We start from the raw sequence: 27,961 nt of genomic DNA, 5'->3' as shown, positions 1-27,961 counted from the left end.
ACCTGCTCATCAATAGAATGCACAACTGCTCCAAGGATATCCTTTTTAAGATTATCAAAACACATCCTGGCCTCCCATGATAGAGGATATGTCGTAACCCGAATAAGGGGCCGGATCTTCTGCGAGAAGTTTGCAATCCAATTAGAATAATAAGAAAACAGTCCAACAACTCGTTGCAAGGCCTTAGAATTAGTAGGGCAAGGTAACTCAGTCAGTGGTCGCAGCCGTTCTGGATCTGGTTTAATCTTGTTTCCCGAGATAATATACCCCAGTAAATTTACCTCGGTGGTCGAAAAGATACACTTCTCTTTATTGAAAGTTAAGCCAACTTTTTCCGCAACTTGAAGGAATCTTTCTAGATTAAAATCGTGCTCCACCCTTGATTTGCCACACACCGTGATGTCATCTAAATATGAGAAGGTGTCAGAGAGAGAGTTATCACTTATAAAAGCATCCATTGCCCGTTGAAAACAGGCAACACCGTTAGTAACACCGAATGGTACTCGGCAAAACTGGTACAGCTTTCCGCCAGCTTCAAAGGCCGTATATGGTTTGTCCCTCTTAGCGATAGGAATCTGATGATAAGCACTCTTTAGGTCAATAGTGCTAAAAACCTTATATTGAGATACTTTATTGATAAGCTCATCAATCTTAGGCAGGGGGTACGCATCTAATTGAGTATACCTGTTAATAGTTTGAGAGTAGTCTATCACCATTTGCTTCTTATGTCTCATTAGTGGTGACAACTACCTGTGCCCGCCAAGGCGAAAAACTAGGTTCAATGATTCCTTCCGATAAAAGACGTTGAACTTCAGAATTAATAAATTATTTATCCTGACTGCTATACCTTCTTGACTTGGTAGCAATTGGCTTACAGTCCGGCATCAAATTGGAAAAAAGTGATAATGGAGAAATGAATAAAGAAGTTAATCCACAAATAGACAAAGGTGGCTTGGTTCCTCCGAAAGAAAGACTGAGGGACTCATGTAATTGAAGCACATCATGACGAATCAAAATGTCCGCACAGAGATTAGGCAGAACGGATAGGCGTATATCAGTATACGTATTACCTAGGAGAATTAATTTCACAAGGCAACAACCAGCTACTTGTGAGGTGAGAGTTGTCTGAGCCATACACACCTGATAGGAAACAGGCGAAATTTTCAAACGCTTCTCCCTCACAAACTCAAGACTTTTAAAGCTCTCAGTACTGCCCGTATCTATAAGGGCCTTCACTTCTAACCCATTAACTTGGGCCATAACTATAGCTTTGTTTAGGCCATGGGAAAAGGCGGCAGAAACTGATGCAATAAACGCCCTATCTAAAGGCTGAATGGTCGCAGAGAAGGCAACCGATTTGCAAACACGTGCATAATGACCTCCCTTGCCGCATTTACTACACACAGCCTCCCGGGCAGGGCACTTCAGACGGGGGTGCCGGGCGTTCCCGCAAAAATAACACTTCTGAATCCCAGAGGCAACAGCTGCCGAAGTAGAAACTGTTTCGGAATCTGGTAAACCACTCCTATTAAATCCACGTAACTCCCTTTCATCCGGAACTGCCGAAACCACGGTCGCAGGCCGATCAAAAAGAGCATAAGAATCCGAACTTCTCTGAGCCAAATCCAATGTAGAGGCTTGCTCAAAAGCACTCTTAAGATCCAAGGTCTTATTTTCTAATAACCGCTGACGAATTGATCTAGACAGTAATCCATTAATAAATGCATCCCGTACCGACTCTTCCTTATGTTCTTCTGCAGACACGGCCTTATAATTACAGTTAGCACCAAGGCGCCGGAGTGCTTGTAAATAAGCATCCAAGGATTCTCCCGCCTGCTGCCTACGGGCAGATAAAAGGTGACGTGCAAATACCTCATTTTTGGGTTTAACAAAAAAAATTTCCAACATAGCAATAGCCAATTCATAAGTTTCACAGTCCAAAATATACTTATACACATCCGGAGCAATGTAGTTGATTAGTATATCCAACTTATTCAGAGATTGCTGATCCAACACACCCAAAAAGTTTTTAAATGTGCGATACCAATGTTTCCATTGATCATCCACTCCTGCAGAATTAGGGTCAGCATTAAATCGTTCCGGTCGAAGATATCGTTCCATTATAGCAAAAGGTTAATAAATTGAAATAAAGAGCAGATTGCCTTTCAAAAGCTAGGCTTTATTAACCTTAAAAAACCAGCAAGTACATGTTGAGCACCCAGTCTCAACCACTAGAAAACTGAATTTAAGATGGCCACCACAGGTCACATAACCAATAAGTTTACAGCATATATCTCAAGGCAGGAAAACAGGCAACCAATTACAATGCTTCTTCTAAAACAAGAATAATCACCACAGTACTGAAGTACAAAGGGATCTGGGGGTCCTGGTGCACGAAACTCAAAAGGTTAGTATGCAGGTGCAGCAAGTGATTAAGAAGGCCAATGGAATGTTGGCTTTCATTGCTAGGGGGATAGAATATAAAAATAGGGAGGTATTGCTTCAGTTGTACAAGGTATTGGTGAGACCGCACCTGGAATACTGCATACAGTTTTGGTGTCCATACTTAAGAAAGGACATACTTGCTCTCGAGTCAGTACAAAGAAGGTTCACTCGGTTAATCCCGGGGATGAGGGGATGGACATATGAGGAGAGGTTGAGTAGATTGGGACTCTACTCATTGGAGTTCAGAAGAATGAGAGGCGATCTTATTGAAACATAAGATTGTGAAGGGGTTGGATCGGGTGGATGCGGGGAGGATGTTCCCGATGATAGGTGAAACTAGAACTAGGGGGCATAGTCTTAGAATAAGGGGCTGCTCTTTCAAAACTGAGATGCGGAGCAACTACTTCACTCAGAGGGTGGTAGGTCCACGGAATATGCTGCCCCAAAAAGCTGTAGAAGCTACATCATTACATAAATTTAAAACAGAAATAGACAGTTTCCTAGAAGTAAAGGGAATTAAGGGTTACGGGGAGCGGGCAGGAATTTGGACATGAGTCTAGGTTCAGATCAGACATGGCCCTGTGGGTAGCGGAGCGGGCCCAGGGGCCGTGTAGCCTGATCCTGCTCCTATTTCGTGTGTCTAATTCTGTTAGATTCAGGAGATGGTTCTGTGATAGTAGATTGGCGGTTAGGATCAGATTAGCCATGACCTTATTAAATGGCGGAGCAGGCTCGAGGGGCCGATTGGCCTACTCTGTTGTGTTGGTACCTTTCTACCTAGACACAATTTAGGACTCAGAACTCAGAGATTCAAACATGAAGTGCTTTATTGGAAGGAAAGGAAGTTCTGGAAAGTTCCGAACAAAGAGAGCTGAAACTTAACAGAGAACACCCAACCATTTATCTCCTGTGACAGCGCCACCACAGGTGGGAGGAGAACACACAATACATAACATTTCCTCCCCTCTTAAATGGAAGGTCCACATTATTCCTCAACAGGTAAGTTACTTTCAATGCACTCAACGAACCTAGGGTAGAGGTAGACTGCCTCAAACCCTGACTTTACCCTGGGGTTTATTCTGCCCCAGTCTTGTGGGTAAGTCACTAAGCCTACAGATCCAAGCGTCTTGGAGGCCGCCGCTCTCTGACAGGATACCGGCGGTCATCGCTGGCTTCCACAGCAGTAGGCATTGACACAGGCCTAGATAGAGAAGGTGCCTGTGTCAGTTGAAAGTCAGGAGTTTGCACAGGTGGAACAGTCTCTTTGACTTCCTGTGTTGGAGAAGAGCACTGTGGCAAAGGATGCTGGTTTGCGGTATCATCCGGAAACAGTTCAGGCCAACCAGCCGTTGGAGCCTCTGGCTGTCTCTGCTCCTAGCAACAGTTGATCTGTGTGTCTTCTCCAGACGACGTCCTCAGCAGTCTCAACCGTGTAAGACACAGGGCCCGTCTGCGCAATCACCGTAGCAGGAATCCATTTCGGTCCAGTGTTGTAGTTTCGAGCTAGGACGTGCTCTCCCGGATGAAACCGTCTCTCCTTGGCTCTTTTCTCTCTCTTTTCAACTTGAGCTTGTTGTTGACAATGGACAACCTGGTCTGCCCTTGGAGGTTTGAGTAAGTCAAAACTTGTCCGCAACTGCCTCTTCATCATGAGCGAAGCGGGGGAAGTTTTGGTTGTGGCATGCGGCTCGTTCCTGTAGGACAAGAGGAAGCTGTCCAGACGTTGGTGGATTGAGCCCTGACCTTGCGATGCCTTCAAGGTGTGCTTCAAAGTTTGCACAAACCTTTCTGCCTGGCCGTTAGTAGAGGGATGATAGGGCGCAGACCTGATGTGTTGGACACCATTCACATGCAGGAAGGTTGCAAACTCCTGTGATACAAATTGTGGACCGTTGTCACTTACGAGTTGTTCCGGTGAGCCACAACGGCCGAACATCTCACCAAGTTTCTCAATTGTTTTCTCTGCCGTGGTAGACCTCATCACAGCGACCTCCGGCCACTTGCTACGAGCGTCCACAACCACCATAAACATCTTCTCTTCGAAAGGACCGGCGAAGTCTACATGTACTCGCTGCCACACTTCTGCAGGCCAATTCCAGGGGTGTAGGGTTGCCAGCTGTGGAACATTCCGGACCCTTTGATATGGGGAACATGTTTTGGCTTTCTCCTCAATATTCCCATCGAGACCTGGCCACCAGAAGTAGCTTCTTGCCATTTCCTTCATCCGAACCATCCCACTGTGGCCTGTATGAAGTTGTTGCAGTATAGGTTCCCTCAGAGGTGGCGGAATGATGACACGGCGTCCCCAAAGAAGACAACCTGCCTGGACGGAGAGCTCATTTCTTTTTGAAACGTAAGGTTTCAAACTAGGAGAATCTCCTATAGCTCTCCCTCGAATGACATCGTCCATTACCTCAGACAGGACTGGATCGTTGCGGGTGTACCTTCGCACCTGAACTGCAGTGACAGGTGCTCCCTCCACTTGTCTAAAGTAGAAGATGTCTATCTGACGAGGCCCTGGGGGAGTAACAGGCAAGGGTAGCCTCGAGAGACCGTCTGCGTTGCCGTGCAAGTCTGATTTGCGATATTTGATGTCGTATGTGTGTCCTGACAACAGTAAAGCCACCTTTGCATCCTGCTTGCAGCGAGAGACGGAATTCCGGTGTGGGGCCCGAAGATTGAAGTCAATGGACGGTGGTCCGTCAGGAGTGTGAACCTTCTCCCAAACAGGTACTGATGAAATTTTCGAATTCCAAAAACGATTCCCAAGGCCTCGCGCTCGATCTGCGCATAGTTACTCTCGGCCTTGTTCAAGGTGCGTGATGCGAAGGCGATAGGTTTCTCTTCACCCGAAGGCATGATGTGGGATATGACTGCTCCCACACCATATGGTGATGCATCACATGCTAGCTGCACGGGTAGCTTTGGGTCGAAGTGTGTCAGGACCTCCGAATTCAGCAATGCTTTCTTTGCTTGGGCGAAAGCTTCGTTGCACAGTTCAGTCCATTTTCATGTTTTGCCTTGACATAGCAACATTGCTGAAGCCGTTACATCAGTTGCTAAGTCTGGAATAAACTTCCCATAGTAGTTAAGTAGCCCCAGAAATGAACGTAACTGGCTCACATTCTGGGGTGCTGGGGCCTCCACGATCGCCTTGACCTTTGACGGCGCCTTATGCAGGCCAGTAACGTCAATCACATGCCCCAGGTACTCAACTGAAGACTGAAAGAATTCACATTTGTCCTTACGAACTCTTGAGTCCGTACTCTTTCAGTCGCTGTAGTGTCGTATCCAAGTTCAGAAGATGATCCTCATTTGTCCCAGTGACAAGGATGTCGTCCAGGTAGCACTGGACTCCTGGCAGTCCACTCAAAACCTGATCCATTGCCCTTTGGAATAGAGCAGGGGCCGACGTAATTCCAAACGGAAGGCGGCAGTACCTGTATAGCCCCTTGTGTGTCACAATTGTCAGCAGCTCCTTTGATTTGTCATCGACATGCATTTGTAGATAAGCCTGGCATAAGTCTATTTTGCTGAACTTTTGCCCTCCGGCCAGGCCCGTAAAAAGATCATCAATGAGGGGAAGAGGGTACTGTTCCACAGACAGCACCGGGTTAATAGTCACTTTAAAATCACCGCAGATTCGAACAGATCCATCCTTTTTCAGGACAGGAATAATGGGTGTGGCCCATTTGCTCACGCTCCAGGACTCCATTCTCGACTAAGGCCTCCAAGTTAGCCTCAACTTTTGGCCTAATTGCATAGGGTACAGGTCGGGCTTTGTGAAACTTCGGCTTGCTGTCAGGTTTAATGTCCAGTCTCACGCTGATCTTTTTCATGCTCCCAAGTTCCCCATTGAAGAGTTCTGCATGTTTGTTTAACACTGCAGTCAGACCTGACTCCCCTTTTGACATCATGCGGACTGCAGGCCAGTCCAGCGTGATTTTCTCTAGCCACGCACGTCCCAGTAGCGATGGGTAATTTCCCTTTACCACATATAGTGGCAGTTTTGCAGTCTGTCCGTTCAATTTAACTGTCACCTCAATAACGCCTCTCATGGCCACAGGTTCGCCGGTATACATCTTTAGCACAATGTTGGCTGAAGGTTAAGATGCTTTAGCATTTTGTTGCAGACAGTGTCTGAAACAAGGGACACAGCCGCGCCTGTGTCCACCTCCATCCGCACTGATTGTCCCTCCACCAGTGGTGATACCCAGTAGCCATTTGGACCACCTGCAACCGTCAGTATGTGCACCTCTTCCTCCTCAGAGGTGTCGCTCCCCTCTGTTTTGCTTGTTCCATCATACTGCACTGAATGAACACTCTTTTTCCTCTCTTGTCCAAATACAGACATTTTGCTTCCATGCTTCCCAGCTCTGTCTGTTCTTTTTTTACCTCTACAGGCGCATTCAATGTGACCCTTTTTGCCACAATTTTGGCATTCCAGCTCCGTACACCAGCAGTCATTAGCGTGATGGCCCGTTTTCCCACAACGGTAACATGTGCCGTTCCGCGCACCTTTCGGCTCAGATGACACCTTGTGAACTCTCCTTGTTGAACTCAACTGGTGAGCCTCCTTTTCCGCGATCTCCATGGAGACACTAACTTCAATGGCCTTTTCAAGAGTAAGGTTGTCCTCAGTAAGAAGGCGCTTCTGTGTGGCTGCATTTTGCAGACCACACACAAGTCTGTCTCTAATGGTGTCATTCAGCACCTCCTTTAACTGGCAGTGTTCCGACAACCTTTTTAAAGCAGCAATAAACATCGTCACTGATTCCCCCTCCTCCTGATTCCGTTTGTGAAATCTAAATCTCTCAGCAATAACCAGAGGTTTTGGTGAAAAATGTGCTCCAAGAATTTCCACTAGTTGCTTATATGTTTTAGTTCCTGGCTTATCTGGCTGCACGAGGCTGCGAAGTAAATTGAAAGTCTTCGGCCCGATTACACTCAAAAAGGTAGGCACGACCTTTTCATTTGCCACCGCATTCGCCAATACAAAATAGTCAAAACGTTCCGTATATGCGCTCCATTGCTCCACATTTTCATCAAAATCACCGATGTTTCCTAATATAGTAGCCATCTCACGTTTCAAATTAAATTTTCTGTTTACTCACTGCACCCGTAACGTACGCAGATTCATCCGCTCCTCGTTGCCACTTGTTGTGTCGGTACCTTTCTACCTAGACACAATTTAGGACTCAGAACTCAGAGATTCAAACATGAAGTGCTTTATTGGAAGGAAAGGAAGTTCTGGAAAGTTCCGAACAAAGAGAGCTGAAACTTAACAGAGAACACCCAACCATTTATCTCCTGTGACAGCGCCACCACAGGTGGGAGGAGAACACACAATAGAACACACAATACATAACATACTCCTGCTCCTATTTCTTATGTTCTTATCCGGAGTCAATGTTAAAACAGTGCTGCTGGCTTGCACTGCTCTATATGAAGAAACTGGTGCTGAAAAGCTCCTACAGTGTATTCGCAGCATTCAGCAATGCCAGCAATTTAACGGGGACTAACTGCAGAACAACAAAATAGAGCAAGTGAAGAGCTCTTGTTTTTAAAATTGAAAAAAGGGCATGTAAAGTAAAAATCAGCACAAAAAGGAAGAAAGTGTGGAAGCAAAAGCAAAGGAGCAACTAATAACTTTGGAGAAGTGAGGAAAAGAATGAAGTAGAGGGGAAAAAAATGAAACTATTGGGGAAAGACCGAGGATGTCCACACGAGATTGAGATCAATCAAAAAGGGACATCAGCGAGACCCAAAATTCTTGTGTGGATGTGGTGTCTCCCTCCATTACTCAAAATATCTCCGTGCCTTGTGGCCAGTGGTCACTGCGCTTTGTCATGTGCTGCTGTAACCCACTTACTCCTAATGTCAGTTTAAGTACCATAATCAAGTTTAAATTAGCAACGGGTTGGGAGTAAGGACATTTGCTAGCTTCACATGATGCTGCTACTGTCGTTAATGTGTCTTTAGTTTTATGTAACCTTTTTTATAGCCTTGACTTCAATTGCATGAATAATGTGAGGGATTTAAGAGGTCAAAACATTGGATTGTATGGTAGTATTTATTTTCCTTGAAGGGAAAAATTTGTGTTGCTGGAAGTGTGGGTGACGGGCCAGTGGTCAGCGTGGGGGACGGAAGAACATAAGAAATAGGAGCAGGAGTAGGCCCTTCGAGCCTGCTCCGCCATTCAATGAGATCATGGCTGATCTTCTGCCTCAACTCCATTCACCGGCCCTATCGCCATATCCCTTGATGCCCTTACTGGTCAGAAATCTATCGACTTCTGTTTTGAATATACCCAATGACTGAGCCTCCACAGCCCTCTGGGGCAGAGAATTCCAAAGATTCACCACCCTCTGAAGAAATTTCTTCTCATCTCTGTCCTGAATGGCCTACCCTTTATCTTCAGTCTGTGGCCCCTGGTTCTAGACTCTCCAGCCAAGGGAAACATTCTCCCAACATCCATCCTATCAAGCCCTGTAATAATTTTGTATGCTTCAATGAGATCCCCTCTCATTCTTCTGAATTCAAGAGAATACAGGCCTAGTGTACTCAATCATACGACAGACTCGCCATCCCAGGAATCAATCTCGTGAGCCTTCGTTGCAGTCCCTCTATGGCAAGTATATCCTTCCTTAGGCAAGGAGACTAAAATTGTACACAGTACTCCAGGTGTGGTCCCACCAAGGTCCTATATAATTGGAGTAAGACTTCTTTACTCCTGTACTCAAATCCTCTTGTAATGAAGGCCAGCATACCATTTGCCTTCCTGATGGCTTGCTGCACCTGCACATTCACTTTCAGTGACTCATGTACAAGGACACCCAGGTCCCTTTGAACATCTGCATTCCCCAATCTGTCACCATTTAGGAAATACTCTGCCTTTCTGTTTTTTCTACCAAAGTGGATAACTTCACATTTATCCACATTATATTCCATCTGCCATGTTCTCGCCCACTCACTGAGCCTGTCAAGATCCCCTTGAAACCTCTTCACATCCTCTTCGCAACTGACACTGCCACCTAGCTTTGTATCATCAGCAAATTTGGAAATGTTACATTTAGTCCCCTCATCCAAATCATTGATCTAGATTGTGAATAGCTGGGGCCCAAGCACCAATCCTTGCGGTACCCCACTAGTCACAGCCTGCCATCCTGAAAAAGACCCGTTTATCCCTACTCTTTGTTTTCTGCCTGTTAACCAATTCTCAATCCATGCTAGTATATTACCCCCAATTCCATGTGCCCTAATTTTGTTCACCAACCTCTTGTGTGGGACCTTATCGAAGGCCTTCTGAAAATCCAGATTCCCCTTTGTCTACTCCACTAGTTACATCCTCCAAGAACTCCAATAGGTTTGTCAAACAGGATTTCCCTTTCATAAATCCATGTTGACTCTGCCCAATCTTACTATTAGTTTCTAAGTGCCCAGTTATTGCATCCTTTATAATAGATTCCAGCATTTTCCCAACTACTGATGTGAGGCTAACAGGTCTGTAGTTCCCCGTTTTCTTTCTCCCTCCTTTCTTAAAGAGCGGGGTTACATTTACTATCGTCCAATCTGCAGGAACCATTCCAGAATCTATAGAATTTTGGAAGATGACAACCAATGCGTCCACTATTCCAATGGCCACCTCTTTCAAAACCCTAGGATGAGGTCACCCAGTCCCTGGGATTCATCAACTTTTAGTCCCATTAATTTTGCTAGTACTGTTTTTTTTACTAATAATAATTTCTTTAAGTTCCTCATTCTCGTCACACCCTTGGGAGGGGGAAGTGGCCGGTGGGGTGGGGGGCAGTGGCCAGGGTGGGGTGCAGTGCAGTGGGACGCGCGGGTGAAGGGGGTGCAGGCAGTGGCCAGTGCTGGTGACTGGGAGGGTGGCACTGGGACGCGCGGATGATCTGGAAGGGGGTAGTGACCAGCGCAGGTGACTGAGGCGGGGCAGTGGCCAATGTGGGTGACGGGGGGGTGGGGGCAGTGGCCAGCACGGGGTGGGGGAGGGGGTGTAGGGAGGCGGTGGCCACCCCAGGTGACTTGGGGGTGGGGGGGGGGCAGTGGTGGTGACAGAGGCAGAAGAACTCCTGAGGCATTTTGATGAGACGGTGCTGGTTTTAGTAAATCTAATTGTGGGCACTTGGAATCGTCACTTCTCCAACCCATAGTTATTTTAGCACCTAGCATTGCAGTTACAGGTTTGTCATTCTAAACTTGAGTTGTGTGTAGAGAGATAATTTTGAGCTATGTAACACTTGGTGATGGACTGGTTGCAGGTCTGTCACTGCTGGGAGTAGTTTGAGGCGCCTATAAAACAAGTGGATTGTTTTTTGTGTCCTAGAAACAATTTTATTGACTTTATGCACATAGTTTATAATCTGTAACTATCCTCCACTCGCTGTGTTTTGCTCAAGCTGTAACCCTGCTTTCATCGGGAGACGTTGTTGTATTTTTGGTCGAGTTCTGTTTGCTGTAGTTCGTAGAAACTCTCTTTAAATACTCTTTTGAGTAAATAGACTGTTTTCTATAGTGTGTTGTTTAAATAGACTCTGCTTGCGGAGTAAGTAGACTTTGCTGTAAGTCCCGCCCTGCCTCCAACTCACTGGCTGTCACAGTGGTGTTGATGGACACTGAATATTTATCCCTCAACCAATACTTTTAACGGATGATCTGGTCATTTATTTCATTGCTGCTCGTGGGAGCTTGCTGTGCGCAAATTGGCTGCTGTGTTTCCCACAGTACAACAGTGACTACACTTCAAGAAGTACTTCATTGGCTGTAAAGCACTTTGGGAGGTTGTGAAATGCACTATATATAGATGCAAGGTTCTTTCTTACTGCAACTCAGTTCCAAAGATGCAAGCAGCTGCTTTTGAACCCCCCCTCTCCAACTCATGCAACCACCATTCAGTGGGATAGTGTGTGTGTGTCACGCTGTGGTCAGAAGGATGGTGGAAATGCAGTCACACATCTTGTGTTGAGTTGTGCAACTCACCATTCCTTTTTGTGAGGAGCTTCTGGTTCCTGTTTCTACCTGGTGAGATCTCAAATCCATGCTTGTCACTCGTCTAATGACCAATTGTGAATATTCTCCTGGGGGAGGTAAGCAGGGTCTATTTGGGGGGTAAAGGTGCTTCCAGGAGAACAGGCAGGCTTCTGGGAACTCGGATCCTCTGTGGTAGATGTGGTAATTGGTTCCTAAACCAGGCAGGGATGCTGAGTGTTGGGACTGGAACCATCCCGTGACTTTTTTATTTATTCACAGGATGTGGGCATCGCTGGCAAGACCAGCAATTATTGCCCATCCCTAATTGTCCTTGAGAAGGTGGCGGTGAGCCGCCACCTTCAAATGCTGCAGTCCGTGTGGTGAAGGTGCTCACACAGTGTTGTTAGGGAGGGAGTTCCAGGATTTTGACCCGGCGACGATGAAGGAACAGCGATATATTTCCAAGCCAGGATGGTGTGTGACTTGGAGGTGGTGGTGTTCCCATGTGTCTGCTGCCCTTGCCCTTCCAGGTGGAAGAGGTCACGGGTTTGGGAGGTGCTGTCGAAGAAGCCTTGGCGAGTTGCTGCAGTGCATCTTGTAGATGGTACACACTGCAGCCACGGTACGCCGGTGGTGGAGGGAGTGAATGTTTAAGGTGGTGGATGGGCTGCCAATCAAGCGGGCTGCTTTGTCCTGGATGGTGTTGAGCTTCTTGAGTGTTGTTGGAGCTGCACTCATCCAGGCAAGTGGAGAGTATTCCATCACACTCCTTACTTATGCCTTGTAGATGGTAGAAAGGCTTTGGGGAGTCAGGAGGTGAGACACTCGCCGCAGAATTCCCAGCCTCTGGCCTGCTCTTGTAGCCACAGTATTTATGTGATGGTTTCAACCGCTCCAGTTTAGATGTTGAATGGTTAACTCTTGCCTGCTAATGCAGAAACTAGTTCCACTTGGCTGCACGGGGAAAGATTTCCTTGATCAGTTATATATCTTGTTTATATATAATATTTACTATATAATTTATGGTGGATTCCAACCATTTGTTGAATTGAGAGTAATTTGTGTGTTTTATTTTTCCCAGCAATGGCAGGACCCAGACCAGTGGTAATTAGTGGACCCTCTGGTGCAGGCAAGAGCACCCTGCTGAAGCTGCTTCTCAAGGAGTATGAGCAAGTTTTTGGATTCAGTGTCTCGCGTTAGTAGCTCTTTAATGTCTCTCTTTCTAGCCAAAACTTCGAAAGCAAGTGCCTGTCTCTCAAAGCAGGAAAGTTAAATGGACTTGGCCCAACTGCTAATTTGGCAGGTTTTTCATATTTCAAATGTGCGCATGATCTATGGATTGTGCTGCTGTAAAGAAATGAGCTAGTCCATAGTGGACACTCCAATTTGCTCTAGAGTCTAGTCTGATCTAAGCTCTCCCATGTTACATGGGCGAGAACGTTTCAGAACCTGCTTAAGTAAGCTAGTCGGTTCATGGAACTACCAGAATACATCAGAGGAGGCCCGGGGAATCTCATTGTAAAGTTTTGAAAAGGACGATCTCATGAACAATAACCGTAACTTCCTGCTAGAACGTGTTTTAAAAAAAAAATTATTTGGGATACCATAGAATTTAAGAAGTGAAATATAGCGACCAACCTTGGCTCTGCAGTACCATTAACTTTTTTTTGCCCAGGCTTAACAAAAAAAAACCACAAAGGGAAAAAGGTGGAGTGTAGAAACAGAAATAAAAACACAAAATCCTGGAAACACTCAGCAGGTCAGGCAGCATCTGTGGAGAGAGAGGGAAACAGCGTTAACATTTCTGGTCAATGACCATTCGTTAGAACTTTTGTAGAAACAGAAGTTGGCCATTCGTCAACCCTGTCTTAGTCCTACCTTTTCTCCATATCCTTCAATACTCATGCAAGTTCCTTCTTTCATTTTGCTTCCCAAGTAGTTATCACCTATCGCCCTTTTAAAACACCTCAGTTGATCCTCTACCTAGCGAAAGCTGAACGCCAACTCTCTGACACCTCCTCCTACCTCCACCTGGACCATGACCCCACTACCAAACATCAAACCACCGTTTCCAAGACTGTCACTGACCTCATCCCCTCTGGAGATCTCCCCCCCCCCGTGGCCACCAACCTCATAGTTCCCCAATCCCGCACAGCCCGCTTCTACCTCCTTCCCAAGATCCACAAACAGGACTGCCCTGGTAGACCCATTGTTTCAGCCTGTTCTTGCCCCACGGAACTTATCTCGATTCTATCTTTTCTCCCCTTGTCCAGTCTCTTCCCACCTACATCCGCGACTCTTCGGACGCCCTCCACCACTAACAGTTTCCAGTTTCCTGGCCCCAACCGCTTCCTTTTCACCATGGATGTACAATCCCTCTACACCTCCATCCCCCACCAGGATGGCCTGAGGGCGCGCCGCTTCTTCCTTGAACAGAGGCCCGACCAGTCCCCATCCACCACTACCCTCCTCCGCCTGGCTGAACTTGTTCTCACATTGAACAACTTCTCCTTTGACTCCACTCATTTCCTCCAAATCAAAGGTGTTGCTATGGGTACCCGCACGGGTCCTAGCTATGCCTGCCTTTTCATGGGATATGTGGAACACTCTTTGTTCCAGTCCTACTCGGGTCCCCTCCCGCACCTCTTTTTCCGATACATTGATGACTGTATTGGTGCTGTTTCCTGCTCTCGCCCTGGACTAGACAATTTCATTCACTTTGCCTCCAATTTCCACCCTTCCCTCACCTTCACATGGTCCATCTCTGACTCTTCCCTTCCTCGACTTCTCCGTTATTGACCAACATTCACTACAAGTCCACTGACTCCCACAGCTACCTGGACTACACTTCCTCCCACCCTGCCTCCTGTAAGGACTCTATTCCATTCTCCCAGTTTCTCCATCTCCGCCGCATCTGCTCTGACGATGCCACCTTCCACACCAATGCTTCTGACATGTCTTCCTTTTTCCTCAACCGAGGATTCCCCTCTACCGTGGTTGACGTGGCCCTCGACCGTGTCCGTTCTATCTCCCGCACTTCTGCCCTCACCCCTGCCCCTCCCTCCCGGAACCACGATAGGGTTCCCCTTGTCCTCACCTTTCACCTCACCAGCCTCCACATTCAATGGATCATCCTCCGCCACCTCAAGTGATCCCACCACCAAACGCATCTTCCCCTCCCCTCCCCTTTCAGCATTCCGTAGGGACCGCTCCCTCCGAGACACCCGAGTCCACTCCTCTATTACCCCCAGCACCCCTTCCCCTGGCACCTTCCCGTGCAAGCGCAGCAGATGTAACACCTGCCCTTATACCTCCCCCCTTCCCACTGTCCAGGGCCCCAAACACCCCTTCCAGGTGAAACAGCGATTTACTTGTACTTCTTGCAATCGAGTATACTGTATTCGCTGCTCACGATGTGGTCTCCTCTACATTGGGGAGACCAAACGCAGATTGGGTGACCGCTTTGCGGAACACCTCCGTTCAGTCCGTAAGGCTGACCCCGAGCTTCCGGTCGCCTGTCATTTTAATTCACCACTCCATTCCCACTCGGACCTCACCGTCCTCGGCCTCTTGCATTGTTCCACGGAAGCTCAACGTAAACTCGAGGAACAGCACCTCATCTTCCGATTAGGCACTTTACAGCCTTCCGGACTCTATCGAGTTCAACAATTTCAGATCATAACCTCGGCCCCTATTACATTTTTACTTATATTTTTTATCCACACTTTTGTTTTGGCCTTTCCTCCCCCCCCCTTTCCTTTTTTTCTCTCTCCCACATGGCAGCTGTCTCCCATTCTGCCAGCGCATTTCACACCTAATCTAGAGCTGTCTTTTGTCTCCACTAGTCCTATCACCATCTCGTCTCGTTTTGAATACCTCTTAATGTCTCTTCTCTTTTGTTCTCTCCCAGCCTGGCCTCTTAATCTATTTCATTTCCTGCACTTCTTTAGCCTTGACAAAGGGTTTTCACCTGAAACGTTGACTCTCTATTTTCTCTCCACGGATGTTGCCTGGCCTGCTGAGATTTTCCAGCATTTTCTGTTGTTATTTCAGTTGATCCTATATCTGTAGCCTTCTGGGCAATATGGAATTGCATGAAGGAATTTTTTCTGGATTTACTTTTAACCAGTCTAGTTCCCATTTTAAGAGTATAACTTGTCGCCTTGTTCAGGATTCTCCTATTGGAGGGAAGACTTGTTCCCTATCTACCCTGTTAATAATTATTTTAAACACCTCAAATTGGATTACTCCAAGTAGAAACCTGGAATTAGAAATTGAATTTGAGAATTGGAACTAAACTGGTTAAAAGTGAATCCAGAAAAACGTTAAGTAATTCCATGCAAATGCGTTAAATTGGATTGCGTTGCTTACTCAAACAGTCTGTGACAGATACCTTCCTTCGTTCATTGGCATCAGTTGTTCAACGGAAGCGGTCTGAGAGACTTGTATGGGATTTGACTCCTGCTGCCCTATGTCAAATTGTACAATAGCAGGACCTGGGGGCGTAACCGTGGAACCTCCTTGTGATTTGAACTGGATATCCACGTCTATTGCATGGGCATTTCTTCAATTTCTTAGAGGACTGAGTTGACACTAGACAAGGTGAGGCTTGGTTTAAATCATTTTAAGCTGCTTTATTCCACAGCAAACTGAATATATAGAGCAATATTTATGGTCAGAGTCACAGTTCATGCAGGTGCAGTAGGCGGTTAAGAAGGCAAATGGTATGTTGGCCTTCATAGCGCGAGGACTCGAGTACAGGAGCAAGGATGTCTTGCTACAGTTGTACAGGGCCTTGGTGAGACCACACCTTGAGTATTGTGTGCAGTTTTGGTCGCTTTATCTGAGGAAGGATGCTCTTGCCATGGAGGGAGTGCAGCGAAGATTCACCAGACTGATACCTGGGATGGCAGGAATGACGTATGAAGCGAGAGTGGGTCGATTGGGCTTATACTCGCTGGAGTTTAGAAGAATGAGAGGGGATCTCATTGAAACTTATAAAATTCTAACAGGACTAGACAGACTAGATGCAGGAAGGATGTTCCCGATGGCGGGGGAGTCCTGAACCAGGGGTCACAGTCTAAGGATAAGGGGTAAGCCATTTAGGACATAGATGAGGAGGAATTTCTTCACCCAGAGAGTGGTGAACCTGTGGAATTCTCTACCACAGAAGGCCGTTGAGGCCAATTCACTAAATATATTCAAGAAGGAGTTAGATATATTTCTTAAGGCTAAAGGGATCAAGGGATATGGGGAGAAAGCAGGGACAGGATACTGAATTTGGATGATCAGCCATGATCTCATTAAATGGCGGAACAGGCTCGAGGGGCCGAATGGCCTACTCCTGCTCCTATCTTCTATGTTTCAATCGATACAACTCATCTCCACTGAATAACATGGAAATAATGTACATCTAGGCTACCCCATGTTAGTGGGTTGTCTTGTTTGACTTAAAAACAGACTAACTGTGCATTCTGCCTTTTGCACTAGACTTTTGGGGCCTTTTTGTTGAGACCAATTCATGAAAACATACAGTAGGACTCTTGGGCTTTGAAGGCTGTTGATACACTGGGTGTTACACTATCTATGTTCCTGTGACACTTACCCGATGGTGAGATTTATTTTACAGATACAACAAGAAATCCAAGGCCAGGTGAAGAAAATGGCAAAGGTTAGCACCTATTTTGTTTAACTTATAAATTTCTTCTGTGCATGGCATTTTAAATATGTAGCATTTGAAGTTTTTAGTTAATAATCTTTCTTATCTCTACTCTGAAATTAATTTGTATCCCACAAGTGCTAAGAGAGTGGAGTCCAAGATTATTTCACTTATCTAATGAACATTTCTGTACATTTTCCCCCTGTACTCTTGTTTCGATAGAGGAGGTTGCTACAGTCTGGTCCATTTAGGGTCTGCGGTTTTTTGTATTTATTGATTTTGATAAATGTTTTGTTTAAAAATCAGCAAAAGATGACCAAGAAATTGATAAAAGAGGGAGAAAAGAGAATGGAGTAAACTAGCAAGAAATATAAAAACAGATTGAAAATGCTTTTACAAGTATGTAAAAAGGAAGAGATTAGAAAAAGTAAACATGGGTCCCTTAGAGGCAGAGATAAGAGAAATTATAATGGCCAATAGGGAAATGGCAGAGACGGTAAACAAATATTTTGGATCTGTCTTCAAAGTAGAAGCCTCAAAACATACCGGGAATTGTGGGGAACCAATGGTCTAATGAGAGTGAGAGACTTAAAGTAATTAATATTAGTAAAGAAACTGTACTGAAGAAAGTAATGAGACTAAAAGCTGACAAATCATCATGACCTGATGGCCTACATCCTAGGGTTTTAAAAGAGGTGGCTGCAGAGATGGCGAATGCACTGGTTCTGATCTTCCAGAATTCACTAGATTCTAGAAGGGTCCCCGTGGATTAGAAGGTAGCAAATGTAACCCTGCTATTCAAGAAAGGAGGGAGAGAGAAAACAGAACTATCTAACCAGTTAGCCTGACATAAGTAGTAGGGAAAATGCTAGAATCTATTATTAAGGACGTGGTGACAGGGCACTTGGAAAATCACTATGATTAGGCAAAGTCAACACAGTTTTATGAAAGGGAAATGGTGTTTGATAAATCTTAGTTTTTTGAGGGTGTAACTAGCAGGGTCGATAAGGGAGAACCAGTGGATGTAGTATATTTGGTTTTTCAAAAGGCATTTGATAAGGTGCCACACAAGAGGTTGTTACACAGAATTAGAGCTCATGGGATTGGGGGTGATATATTAGCTTGGATTGAGGATGGAAAACAGAGTAGGAATAAACGGGTCATTTTTAGGATAACAGGGTGTAGCTAGTGGAGTGCCGCGAGGATCAGTGCTTGGACCTCAGCTATTTAGAATCTATATCAATGATTTGGATGAGGGGACCGAGTGTAATATATCCAAGTTTGCTGACGATACAAAGCTAGGTGGGAAAGTAAGCTATAGACCGGTTAAGTGCTTGGGCAAGAAGGTGGCAGATGGAGTATAACGTGCGGAAGTGTGAAATTATCCACTTTGGTAGGAGACTATTAAATGTTGGTATTCAGAGGGACTTGGGTGTCCTTGTACACAAATCACAGAAAGTTACCATGCAGTTACAGCAAGCAATTAGGAAGGCAAATGGTATGTTGCCCTTTATTGCAAGGGGGTTAGTGTACAAGAGTAAGGAGTCCTGCCGCAATTATATAGGGCTTTGGTGAGACCACACTTGAGTACTGTGTACAGTTTTGGGCTCCTTACCTAAGGAATTATATACTTCCCTTAGAGGGGCTGCAACAAAGATTCACTAGATTGATCCCTGGGATGAGAGGGTTGTCCTATGAGGAGAGATTGAGCAGAATGGGACTACATTCTCTGGCGTTTAGAAGAATGAGAGGTGATCTCATGAGATGTATAAAATTTTTAGAGGGCTTGACTGGGTAGATGCTGAGAGGCTGTTTCCCCTGGCTGGGGAGTCTAGAACCGCGGTCACAGTCTCAGAATAAGGGGTCGGCCATTTAGGACTGAGATGAGGAGAAATTTCTTCACTCGGAGGGTGGTGAATCTTTGGAATTCTCTACCCCAGAGGGCTGTGGATGCTCAGTTGAGTATATTCAGGACTGAGATCAATAGATTTTTGGGCATATGGGGAAAGTGGAATTGATGTAGAGGTTCATCCATGATCTTGAATGGTGGAGCAGACTCGAGGGGCTGTATGGCCTACTCTTGCTCCTATTTATGTTCTTGTATCTTTTTGAAAACCCATTTAGGCGAAGTTAAACTCTGTATATAAAAAAAAAAATTAAATTTTTTTTTTAATTTGACCAGAATGATTTGAATGTTTGTGTTCTCAAAAAAAAAAAAAAAACACCAAATTAACTCCCGTTGCTGTTTGTGGGATGATGCTAGCGTGGAATCGCTGCCTCTTTCGCCTACATAATGATACATACTGCACTGATTTTAGGCGTGATGAGATACAATATAATGCAGGTATTCTTTTTCTTAGATAGTTTCTTGAACTGGGTTCCTGTCTTGAGGGATAGGCCGGTCTGCATTGTACTCTACACGATGTACTGCAGCAACTCGCCAAGGCCTCTTCCACTGTAGCTCCCAAACCTGCGACCTCTACCACCTAGAAGGACAAGGGCAGCAGGTGCATGGGAACACCATCACCCGCAAGTTCTCCTCCAAGTCACACACCATCCTGACTTGGAAACAGATCATCGTTGGGTCAAAATCCAGGAACTCCCTCACCGCACTGTTGGGAGTACCTTCACCACACGGTTCATGAGGGCAGCTCACCACCACCTTCTCAAGGGATGGGCAATAAATGCTGGCCTTGCCAGCGATGCCCACATCCCATGAACGAATAAAAAAATGTATAAAGTATTGTTTGTGGGTTTTGCAGTAATGATTCAAGAGTTTTGTTTGTGTTCTGTACCCAGATTACCATTTTGCATCGAGAGATGAAATGCTTCGTGGCATTGAAGCTGAGGAATTTATAGAAAATGCAGAGTTCTCAGGGAACCTGTATGGAACAAGGTATGTGCTGTGATTCTGGAGGTAACATTTTTGTGTTAACGGGGGTGCCTGGGGCAATTTAATGGGTTGACACTAGATTCTCAACCCAGACCAGCCCTCCTTAAAATTTGATTGTGTAGTCTGGTTGTGAAGTAACTTTCTTTCAGTCTACTATTGTCCGACCTCACATATTAACCACATATCAAGCCACCGTTTCCAAGATTGTCACTGACCTCATCTCCTCCGGAGATCTTCCCTCCATGGCCGCCAACCTCATAGTCCCCCAACCCCGCACAGCCCGCTTCTACCTCCTTCCCAAGATCCACAAACAGGACTGCCCTGGTAGACCCATCGTTTCAGCCTGTTCTTGCCCCACAGAACTTCTCTTCCTATCTCGACTCTTTTTTCTCCCCTTGTCCAGTCTCTTCCCACCTACATCCGCGACTCTTCCGACGCCCTCCGCCACTTTAACAGTTTCCACTTTCCTGGCCCCAACCGCTTCCTTTTCACCATGGATGTCCAATCCCTCTATACCTCCATCCCCAACAAGGATGGCCTGAGGGCGCTCCGCTTCTTCCTTGAACAGAGGCCCAACCAGTCCCCATCCACCACCACCCTCCTCCGCCTGGCTGAACTTGTTCTCACATTGAACAACTTCTCCTTTGACTCCACTCACTTCCTCCAAATCAAAGGTGTTGCTATGGGAACCCGCATGGGTCCTAGCTATGCCTGCCTTTTTGTGGGATATGTGGAACATTTTTTGCTCCAGTCCTACTCTGGTCCCCTCTCTCACCTTTTTTTCCGGTATGTTGATGACTATCGGTGCCGTTTCCTGCTCTCGCCCTGAACTAGAAAATTTCATTCACTATGTTTCCAATTTCCACCCTTCCCTCACCTTCACATGGTCCATCTCCGACTCGTCCCTTCCCTTCCTCGACTTCTCCGTCTCCATCTCTGGGGATAGGTTATTGACAAACATTCACTACAAGCCCACTGATTCCCACAACTACCTGAACTACACTGCCTCCCCCCCCCGCCTCCTGTAAGGACTCTATTCCATTCTCCCAGTTTCTCCGTCTCCGCCGCATCTGCTCTGACGATGCCACCTTCCATACCCGTGCTTCCGACATGTCTTCCTTTTTCCTCAACCGAGGATTCCCTTCTACTGTGGTTGACATGGCCCTTGACCGTGTCCGTTCTATCTACCACACTTCTGCCCTCATCACTGCCCCTCCCTCCCGGAACCACAATAGGGTTCCCCTTGTCCTCACCTTTCACCCCACCAGCCTCCACATTCAACGTATCATCCTCCGCCTTTTCCGCCACCACCAAACACATCGTCCCCTCTCCTCCCTTTTCAGCATTTCGTAGGGACCGCTCCCTCTGCGACATCCTGGTCCACTCCTCTATCACCCCCAACACCCCTTCCCCTTCGCCCGGCACCTTCCTGTGCAAGTGCAAGAGATGCAACACATGCCCTTATACCTCCCCCCTTCCCACTGTCCAGGGCCACAAACATCCCTTCCAGGTGAAACAGCGATTTACTTGTACTACTTGCAAGTAGTACAGGGGTGACCAACAGACAGAGTGCTAGGCGCAGGCAGGTAGTGCAGGGGTCCCCTGTGGACATCCCCCTCTCAAACAGATACACCACTTTGAGTACTGTTGGGGGGGATGGCTTATCAGGGGAAGGCTGCAGCAGCCAACTTCCTGGCACCAGGGGTGGCTCTGCTGCACAGGACGGGAGGAAAAAGAGTGGGAGAGCTATAGTAATAGGGGATTCTATTGTAAGGGGAATAGATAGGCGTTTCTGCGGCTGCAAACGAGACTCCAGGATGGTGTGTTGCCTCCCTGGTGCAAGGGTAAAGGATGTCTCAGAGCGGCTGCAGAACATTTTGGAAGGGCAGGGTGAACAGCCAGTTGTCATGGTGCATATAGGCACTAACGATATAAGTAAAAACCGGGATGAGGTCCTAAAAGCTGAATATAGGGAGTTAGGAGGTAAATTAAAAAATAGGACCTCAAAGGTAGTAATCTCAGGATTGCTACCAGTGCCACGTGCTAGTCAGAGTAGAAATAGAAGGATATTTCAGATGAATACGTGGTTAGAGGAATGCTGCGAGGGGGAGGGATTCAAATTCCTGGGACATTGGAACCGGTTCTGGGGGAGGTGGGACCAGTTCAAACCGGACGGTTTGCACCTGGGCAGGGCCGGGACCGATGTCCTAGGGGGAGTGTTTGCTAGTGCTCTGGGGGAGGGTTTAAACTAAAATGGCAGGGGGTTGGGAACCTGAACAGGGGGACAGAGGAAAGGGAAACAAGGATAAAAGCAAAAGATAGGAAGGAGAAAAACAAAAGTGGCAGTCAGAGAAATCAACGGTTTAAATCAAACATGGCCACAGTAAATAATTATTCCAATAGGTCTAAGAGCGTTTAAAAAAAACAAGCCTGAAGGCTTTGTGCCTTAATGCGAGGAGCATTCGGAATAAGGTGGATGAATTAGCTGCGCAAATAGAGGTAAACGAATATGATTTGATTGGGATTACGGAAACATGGCTCCAGGGTAGCCAAGGCTGGGAACTCAACATCCAGGGGTATTCAATATTCAGGAAAGATAGGCAAAAAGGAAAGGGAGGTGGGGTAGCATTGCTGGTTAAAGAAGGGATTAACACAATTGTAAGGAAGGATATTAGCTCTGATGATGTGGAATCTGTATGGGTAGAACTGAGAAATACCAAGGGGCAGAAAACGTTAGTGGGAGTGGCATATAGACCTCCAAACAGTAATGCGGAGGTTGGGGGTGGCATTAAAAGGGAAATTAGAGAAGCGTGCAATAAGGGCACAGCAGTCATCATGGGTGACTTTAATCTACATATAGATTGGGCTAACCAAATTAGTAACAATATTGTGGAGGAGGAATTCCTGGAGTGTATACGGGATGGTTTCCTGGACCAATATGTTGAGGAACCAACCAGAGATCAGGCCATTTTAGACTGGTTATTCTGTAACGAGAAAGGATTAATTAGCAATCTTGTTGTCAAAATCAAAATCAAATCAACTTTTTATTGTCATTGTTAGTGCACAAGTGCAGTACAACGAAATGTAGGCTTGCGGCTCCCGAGAGTGTACATTTAGATTAAGACATTTAAACATTCAACATACATTTGGCTTGTAATACATTAACATAAACATAACCATAATAAAGTGCATTGGCAGATGTGCAGGCTTTAGAGTTTATTTGTGGAGTTCAGTAGGATGACAGCCCTGGGAAAGAAGCTGTTCCTAAATCTGGTCGTACGGGTGCAAATGCATCTGTAGCGTCTCCCAGATGGCAGGAGGGCGAACAGACTGTGGCTGGGGTGGGTAGGGTCTTTGATGATGGACCGTGACCTCCATAAACAGCGTTTCTGGTATATGTGCTCTATGGTCGGTAGCCGGGTGCCGGTAATGCGTTGGGCAGTTTTGACTACCCGCTGCAGGGCTTTCCGGTCATAGGAGCTACAGCTGCCATACCATACTGTGATACAGTTTGTCAGGATGCTCTCTATTGTGCAGCGGTAAAAGTTAGAGAGGATCAGGGGTGACAGGTTACATCCCTTCAGCCTCCTTAGGAAATATAGGTGCTGCTGGGCCTTCTTCACCAGAGAGGAAGTATTGAGGGACCAGGAGAGGTCTTCCGTGATGTGGACTCCGAGGAACTTAAAGCTGTCCACCCTTTCCACCACAGCCCCATTGATGTGGATGGGGGTGTGACTTCTGCCTTTAGACTTCCTGAAGTCCACAATGATTTCTTTGGTTTTCTTGATGTTCAGGGCCAGGTTGTTATCGGCGCACCACTTCACGAGATGCTGGATCTCCTCCCTGTAGGCTGACTCATCGTTGTTGGTGATCTGGCCTACTACCGTGGTATCATCCGCAAACTTGATGATGGTGTTGGAACCATGAACAGCCACACAGTCGTGGGTGAAGAGGGAGTAGAGGAGGGGGCTCAGCACACATCCTTGTGGGGCCCCTGTGTTCAGGGTCAGGTGGGGGGGGAGGTGTGGTTACCTAATTTGACAGACTGGGGTCTGTTTGTTAGGAAGTCCAGGGTCCAGTTGCAGAGGGAAGTGTTCAGGCCAAGAGTTTGGAGTTTGGTGGCCAGCTTGTTGGGGACGATAGTGTTGAATGCTGAGCTGTAGTCTATGAGCAGCATTCTGATGTAGGTCTCTTTACCATCTAAGTGATTCAGTGCCGAGTGTAGAGCAGTTGTGATTGCATCCTCCGTTGATCTGTTTGCACGATAGGCAAACTGGTGTTGGTCAAGAGAGGTGGGAACACTGGCTTTGATGTGAGCCAGGACCAGTCTCTCTCAACACTTCATTATGATGGGTGTGAGTGCGACAGGTCGATAGTCGTTCAGGCACGTGTTTTGGCACAGGTATAATGGTAGCGGTCTTGAAGCATGTAGGGACTACTGCCTGGGCCAATGACAGATTGAAGATGGCGGTGAAGACATCAGCCAGCTGATCAGCACATTCCTTGAGTATGAGGCCCCTTGGGTCAGAGCAATCATAATATGATAGAATTCTTCATTAAAATGGAGAATGAAGTAGTTGACTCAGAGACTAGGGTCCTGAATTGAAATAAAGGAAACTATGATGGTATGAGGCGCGAGTTGGGTAGGATTGATTGGGGAATGTCACTCAAAGGGTTGACGGTGGATAGGCAATGGCACGCATTCAAAGACCGCATGGATGAACTACAGAATTTGTTCATCCCAGTTTGGCATAAAAATAAAATAAAAAAGGTGACTCAACCGTGGCTAACAAGGGAAATTAGGGATAGCATAAGATCCAAGGAGAGACATATAAATTGGCCAGAAAAAGCAGTAAACCTGAGGATTGGGAGCAGTTTAGGAATCAACAAAGGAGGACAAAGGGATTAATTAAGAAGGGGAAAATAGAATATGAGAGTAAGCTTGCAGGGAACATAAAAACTGACTGTAAAAGCTTTTATAGATATGTGAAGAGAAAAAGATTGGTGAAGTCAAGCGTAGGTCCCTTGCAGTCAGAATCAGGGGAATTTATAATGTGGAACAAAGAAATGGCAGACCAATTAAATACATATTTTGGTTCTGTCTTCACAAAGGAGGACACAAATAACCTCCCAGAGATGTCGGGGAACATAGGGTCTGATGAAGGGGAGGAACTGAAAGAAATCAGTATTTGTAAGGAAATGATGTTAAGGAAATTGATGGGACTGAAGGCCGATAAATCCCCAGGGCCTGATAATCTAAATCCTAGGGTACTTAAGGAAGTGGCCCTAGAAATAGTAGATGCATTGCTGATCATCTTCCAACATTCGATGGAATCTGGAACAGTACCCATGGATTGGAGGTTAGCTAATGTTACCCCACTATTCAAAAAAGGTGGTAGGGAGAAAATGGGGAATTACAGACCGGTAAGCCTGACATCGGTAGTGGGGAAAATGCTAGAGTCCATTATAAAAGATGTAATAGCAGAACACTTGGGGAAAAAGGTAAATCGTGCTTGACTAATCTACTGGAATTTTTTGAGGATGTAACTGGTGAAATAGATAAGGGAGAACCAGTGGATGTGGTGTATTTGGACTTTCAGAAGGCTTTCGATAAAGTCCCGCATAAGAGATTAGTGTGTAAAGTTAAGGCACATGGGATTGGGGGCAAGGTATTGACTTGGATAGAGAACTGGTTGGCAGACAGAAAGCAAAGAGTTGGAATAAACGGGTCTTTTTCCGAGTGGCAGGCAGTGACTAGTGGGGTACCGCAGGGATCGGTCCTTGGACCCCAGCTATTCACAATATATATTAATGATCTAGACAAGGGAACTAGATGTAATATCTCCAAATTTGCAGACGATACAAAGCTGGGTGGGCGTGTGTGCTGTGAGGAGGATGCCGAGAAACTCCAGGATGATTTGGACAGGTTGGGTGATTGGGCAAAAGCATGGCAGATGCAATATAACGTGGATAAATGTGAGGTTGTCCACTTTGGTGGTAAAAACAGGAAGGCAGATTATTATCTGAATGGCAATAGAATGGGAGAAGGGGAAGTGCAACGAGACCTGGGTGTCCTTGTGCACCAGTTGCTGAAGGTAAGCATGCAGGTGCAGCAGGTGGTTAAGAAGGCAAATGGTATGTTGGCCTTTGTAGCGAGAGGGTTTGAGTACAGGAACAAGGATGTCTTGCTGCAGTTGTACAAGGCCTTGGTGAGACCACACCTTGAGTATTGTGTGCAGTTTTGGTCGCCTTACCTGAGGAAGGATGTTCTTGCCATGGAAGGAGTTCAGCGAAGATTCACCAGGCTGATACCTGGGATGGCAGGAATGACTTATGAGGAGAGATTGTGACGATTGAGCTTGTACTCGCTGGAGTTTAGAAGAATGAGAGGGAATCTCATTGAAACTTATAAAATTCTGACAGGACTGGACAGACTAGATGCAGGAAGGATGATCCCGATGGTCGGGGAGTCCAGAACCAGGGGTCACAGTCTAAGGATAAGGGGTAAGCCATTTAGGACAGAAATGAGAGGAATTTCTTCACCCAGAGTGGTGAACCTGTGGAATTCTCTACCACAGAAGGCAGTAGAGGCCAATTCATTAAATATATTCAAGAAGGAGTTGGATATATTTCTTAAGGCTAAAGGGATCAAGGGGTGTGGGGAGAAAGCAGGGACAGGGTACTGAATTTGGATGATCAGCCATGATCGCATTGAATGGCGGAGCAGGCTCGAGTGGCCTACTCCTGCTCCTATCTTCTGTGTTTCTATGTTAATTTAGTATACTGTATTCGCTGCTCACGATGCGGTCTCCTCTACATTGGGGAGACCAAATGCAGATTGGGTGACCGCTTTGCGGAACACCTCCGTTCAGTCCGTAAGGGGGACCCCGAGCTTCCGGTCACCTGTCACTTTAATTCTCGGCTCCACTCCCACTCAGACCTCACCGTCCTTGGCCTCTTGCATTGTTCCACTGAAACTCAATGTAAGCTCGAGGAACAGCACCTCATCTTTCGATTAGGCACTTTACAGCCTTCTGGACTCAACATAAGAGTTCAACAATTTCAGATCATCACCTCGGCCCCTATCATATATATATATTTTTCCACACTTTTTGTTTGTGTCTTTTCTTCTCTCCCACATGGCAGCTGTCTTTCATTCTGCCAACGCAATTTACACTTCATCTAGAGCCATCTTTTGTTTGTTAACCTGTCCCATTACCATCTCCTTTTGCCTTGAATATCTCTTAATGTCTCTTAACCTCTCCTGCCTTCTATCCTATCACAGACCTTCCCTTTTGTTCTTTCATCCCCTCCCCCCTTTCCCAGCTCCTACACTTGCATAAAAATCTGTTCCATTTCCTGCTTTTTTCTAGTTCTGACGAAAGGTCATCGACCTGAAACGTTAACTGTTTCTCTCTTCACAGATGCTGCCTGACCTGCTGAGTATCTCCAGCATTTTCTGTTTTTATCCCACATATTAACCTTTTGGTTTTAGTCACTTTAAGTTAAATATTCCCTTAAAGGATTGCCTCACGTCAGCCATCAGGAGGTATGATTTACAGGATGCGACTCTTTCTTGAGGTGTAACGCATGTCTTTCAGGGCTCGCTGTGGCTGGGAAAGCTGCCTAACTGGAATAAGTGACTGAACCTGTTGAGCCAGTTTAGTGCTCCTGTATAGTTAGCGTGACATTACTGATCTTCATCTACCCAACAGCTGCCATTTTGAAACATTGAAGCTTCACTAACTGATCTCGCTCTTGCACGCTCTTTTTTTCTCATGCGTTATCTTGACACACTTGTTCACTCTCGCTTTCTCCCCATTCCTCTTGCACTCTTGCCCCTTCTCTCTCTCAGCTTTATAACAATCCAGCCAGCTGTGTTACGCCACTAGATCAGTTGTGTTCCTTTTCATTTATCACACTTGAGTCACCTGTATTTTGGTAACTGTCCAATCATTTGTACTAGTGTTTGT

General features: G+C 46.1%; 1 protein-coding gene across 7 annotated transcripts in view; it reads left to right on the top strand.

The window, feature by feature from the left end:
* The window catches only part of LOC147116959 (guanylate kinase-like), a 72,460-nt gene that overhangs the window by 37,644 nt on the left and 6,855 nt on the right, over nt 1–27,961 (top strand). For all 7 annotated transcript variants that reach the window (XM_085987454.1, XM_085987455.1, XM_085987456.1 and 4 more), the window contains 3 exons: nt 12,518–12,631; nt 17,066–17,107; nt 19,895–19,991. In XM_085987454.1, coding sequence (XP_085843580.1) covers nt 12,518–12,631; nt 17,066–17,107; nt 19,895–19,991 — 253 coding nt within the window. The remainder of the gene's footprint in view (nt 1–12,517; nt 12,632–17,065; nt 17,108–19,894; nt 19,992–27,961) is intronic.

This window comes from Somniosus microcephalus, chromosome 5 (genome assembly GCF_052327205.1).
Source record: "Somniosus microcephalus isolate GS21.2 chromosome 5, FLI_Smic_1.0, whole genome shotgun sequence".
NCBI lineage: Eukaryota > Metazoa > Chordata > Chondrichthyes > Squaliformes > Somniosidae > Somniosus > Somniosus microcephalus.
This window is presented reverse-complemented; position numbering and strand designations above follow the sequence as displayed.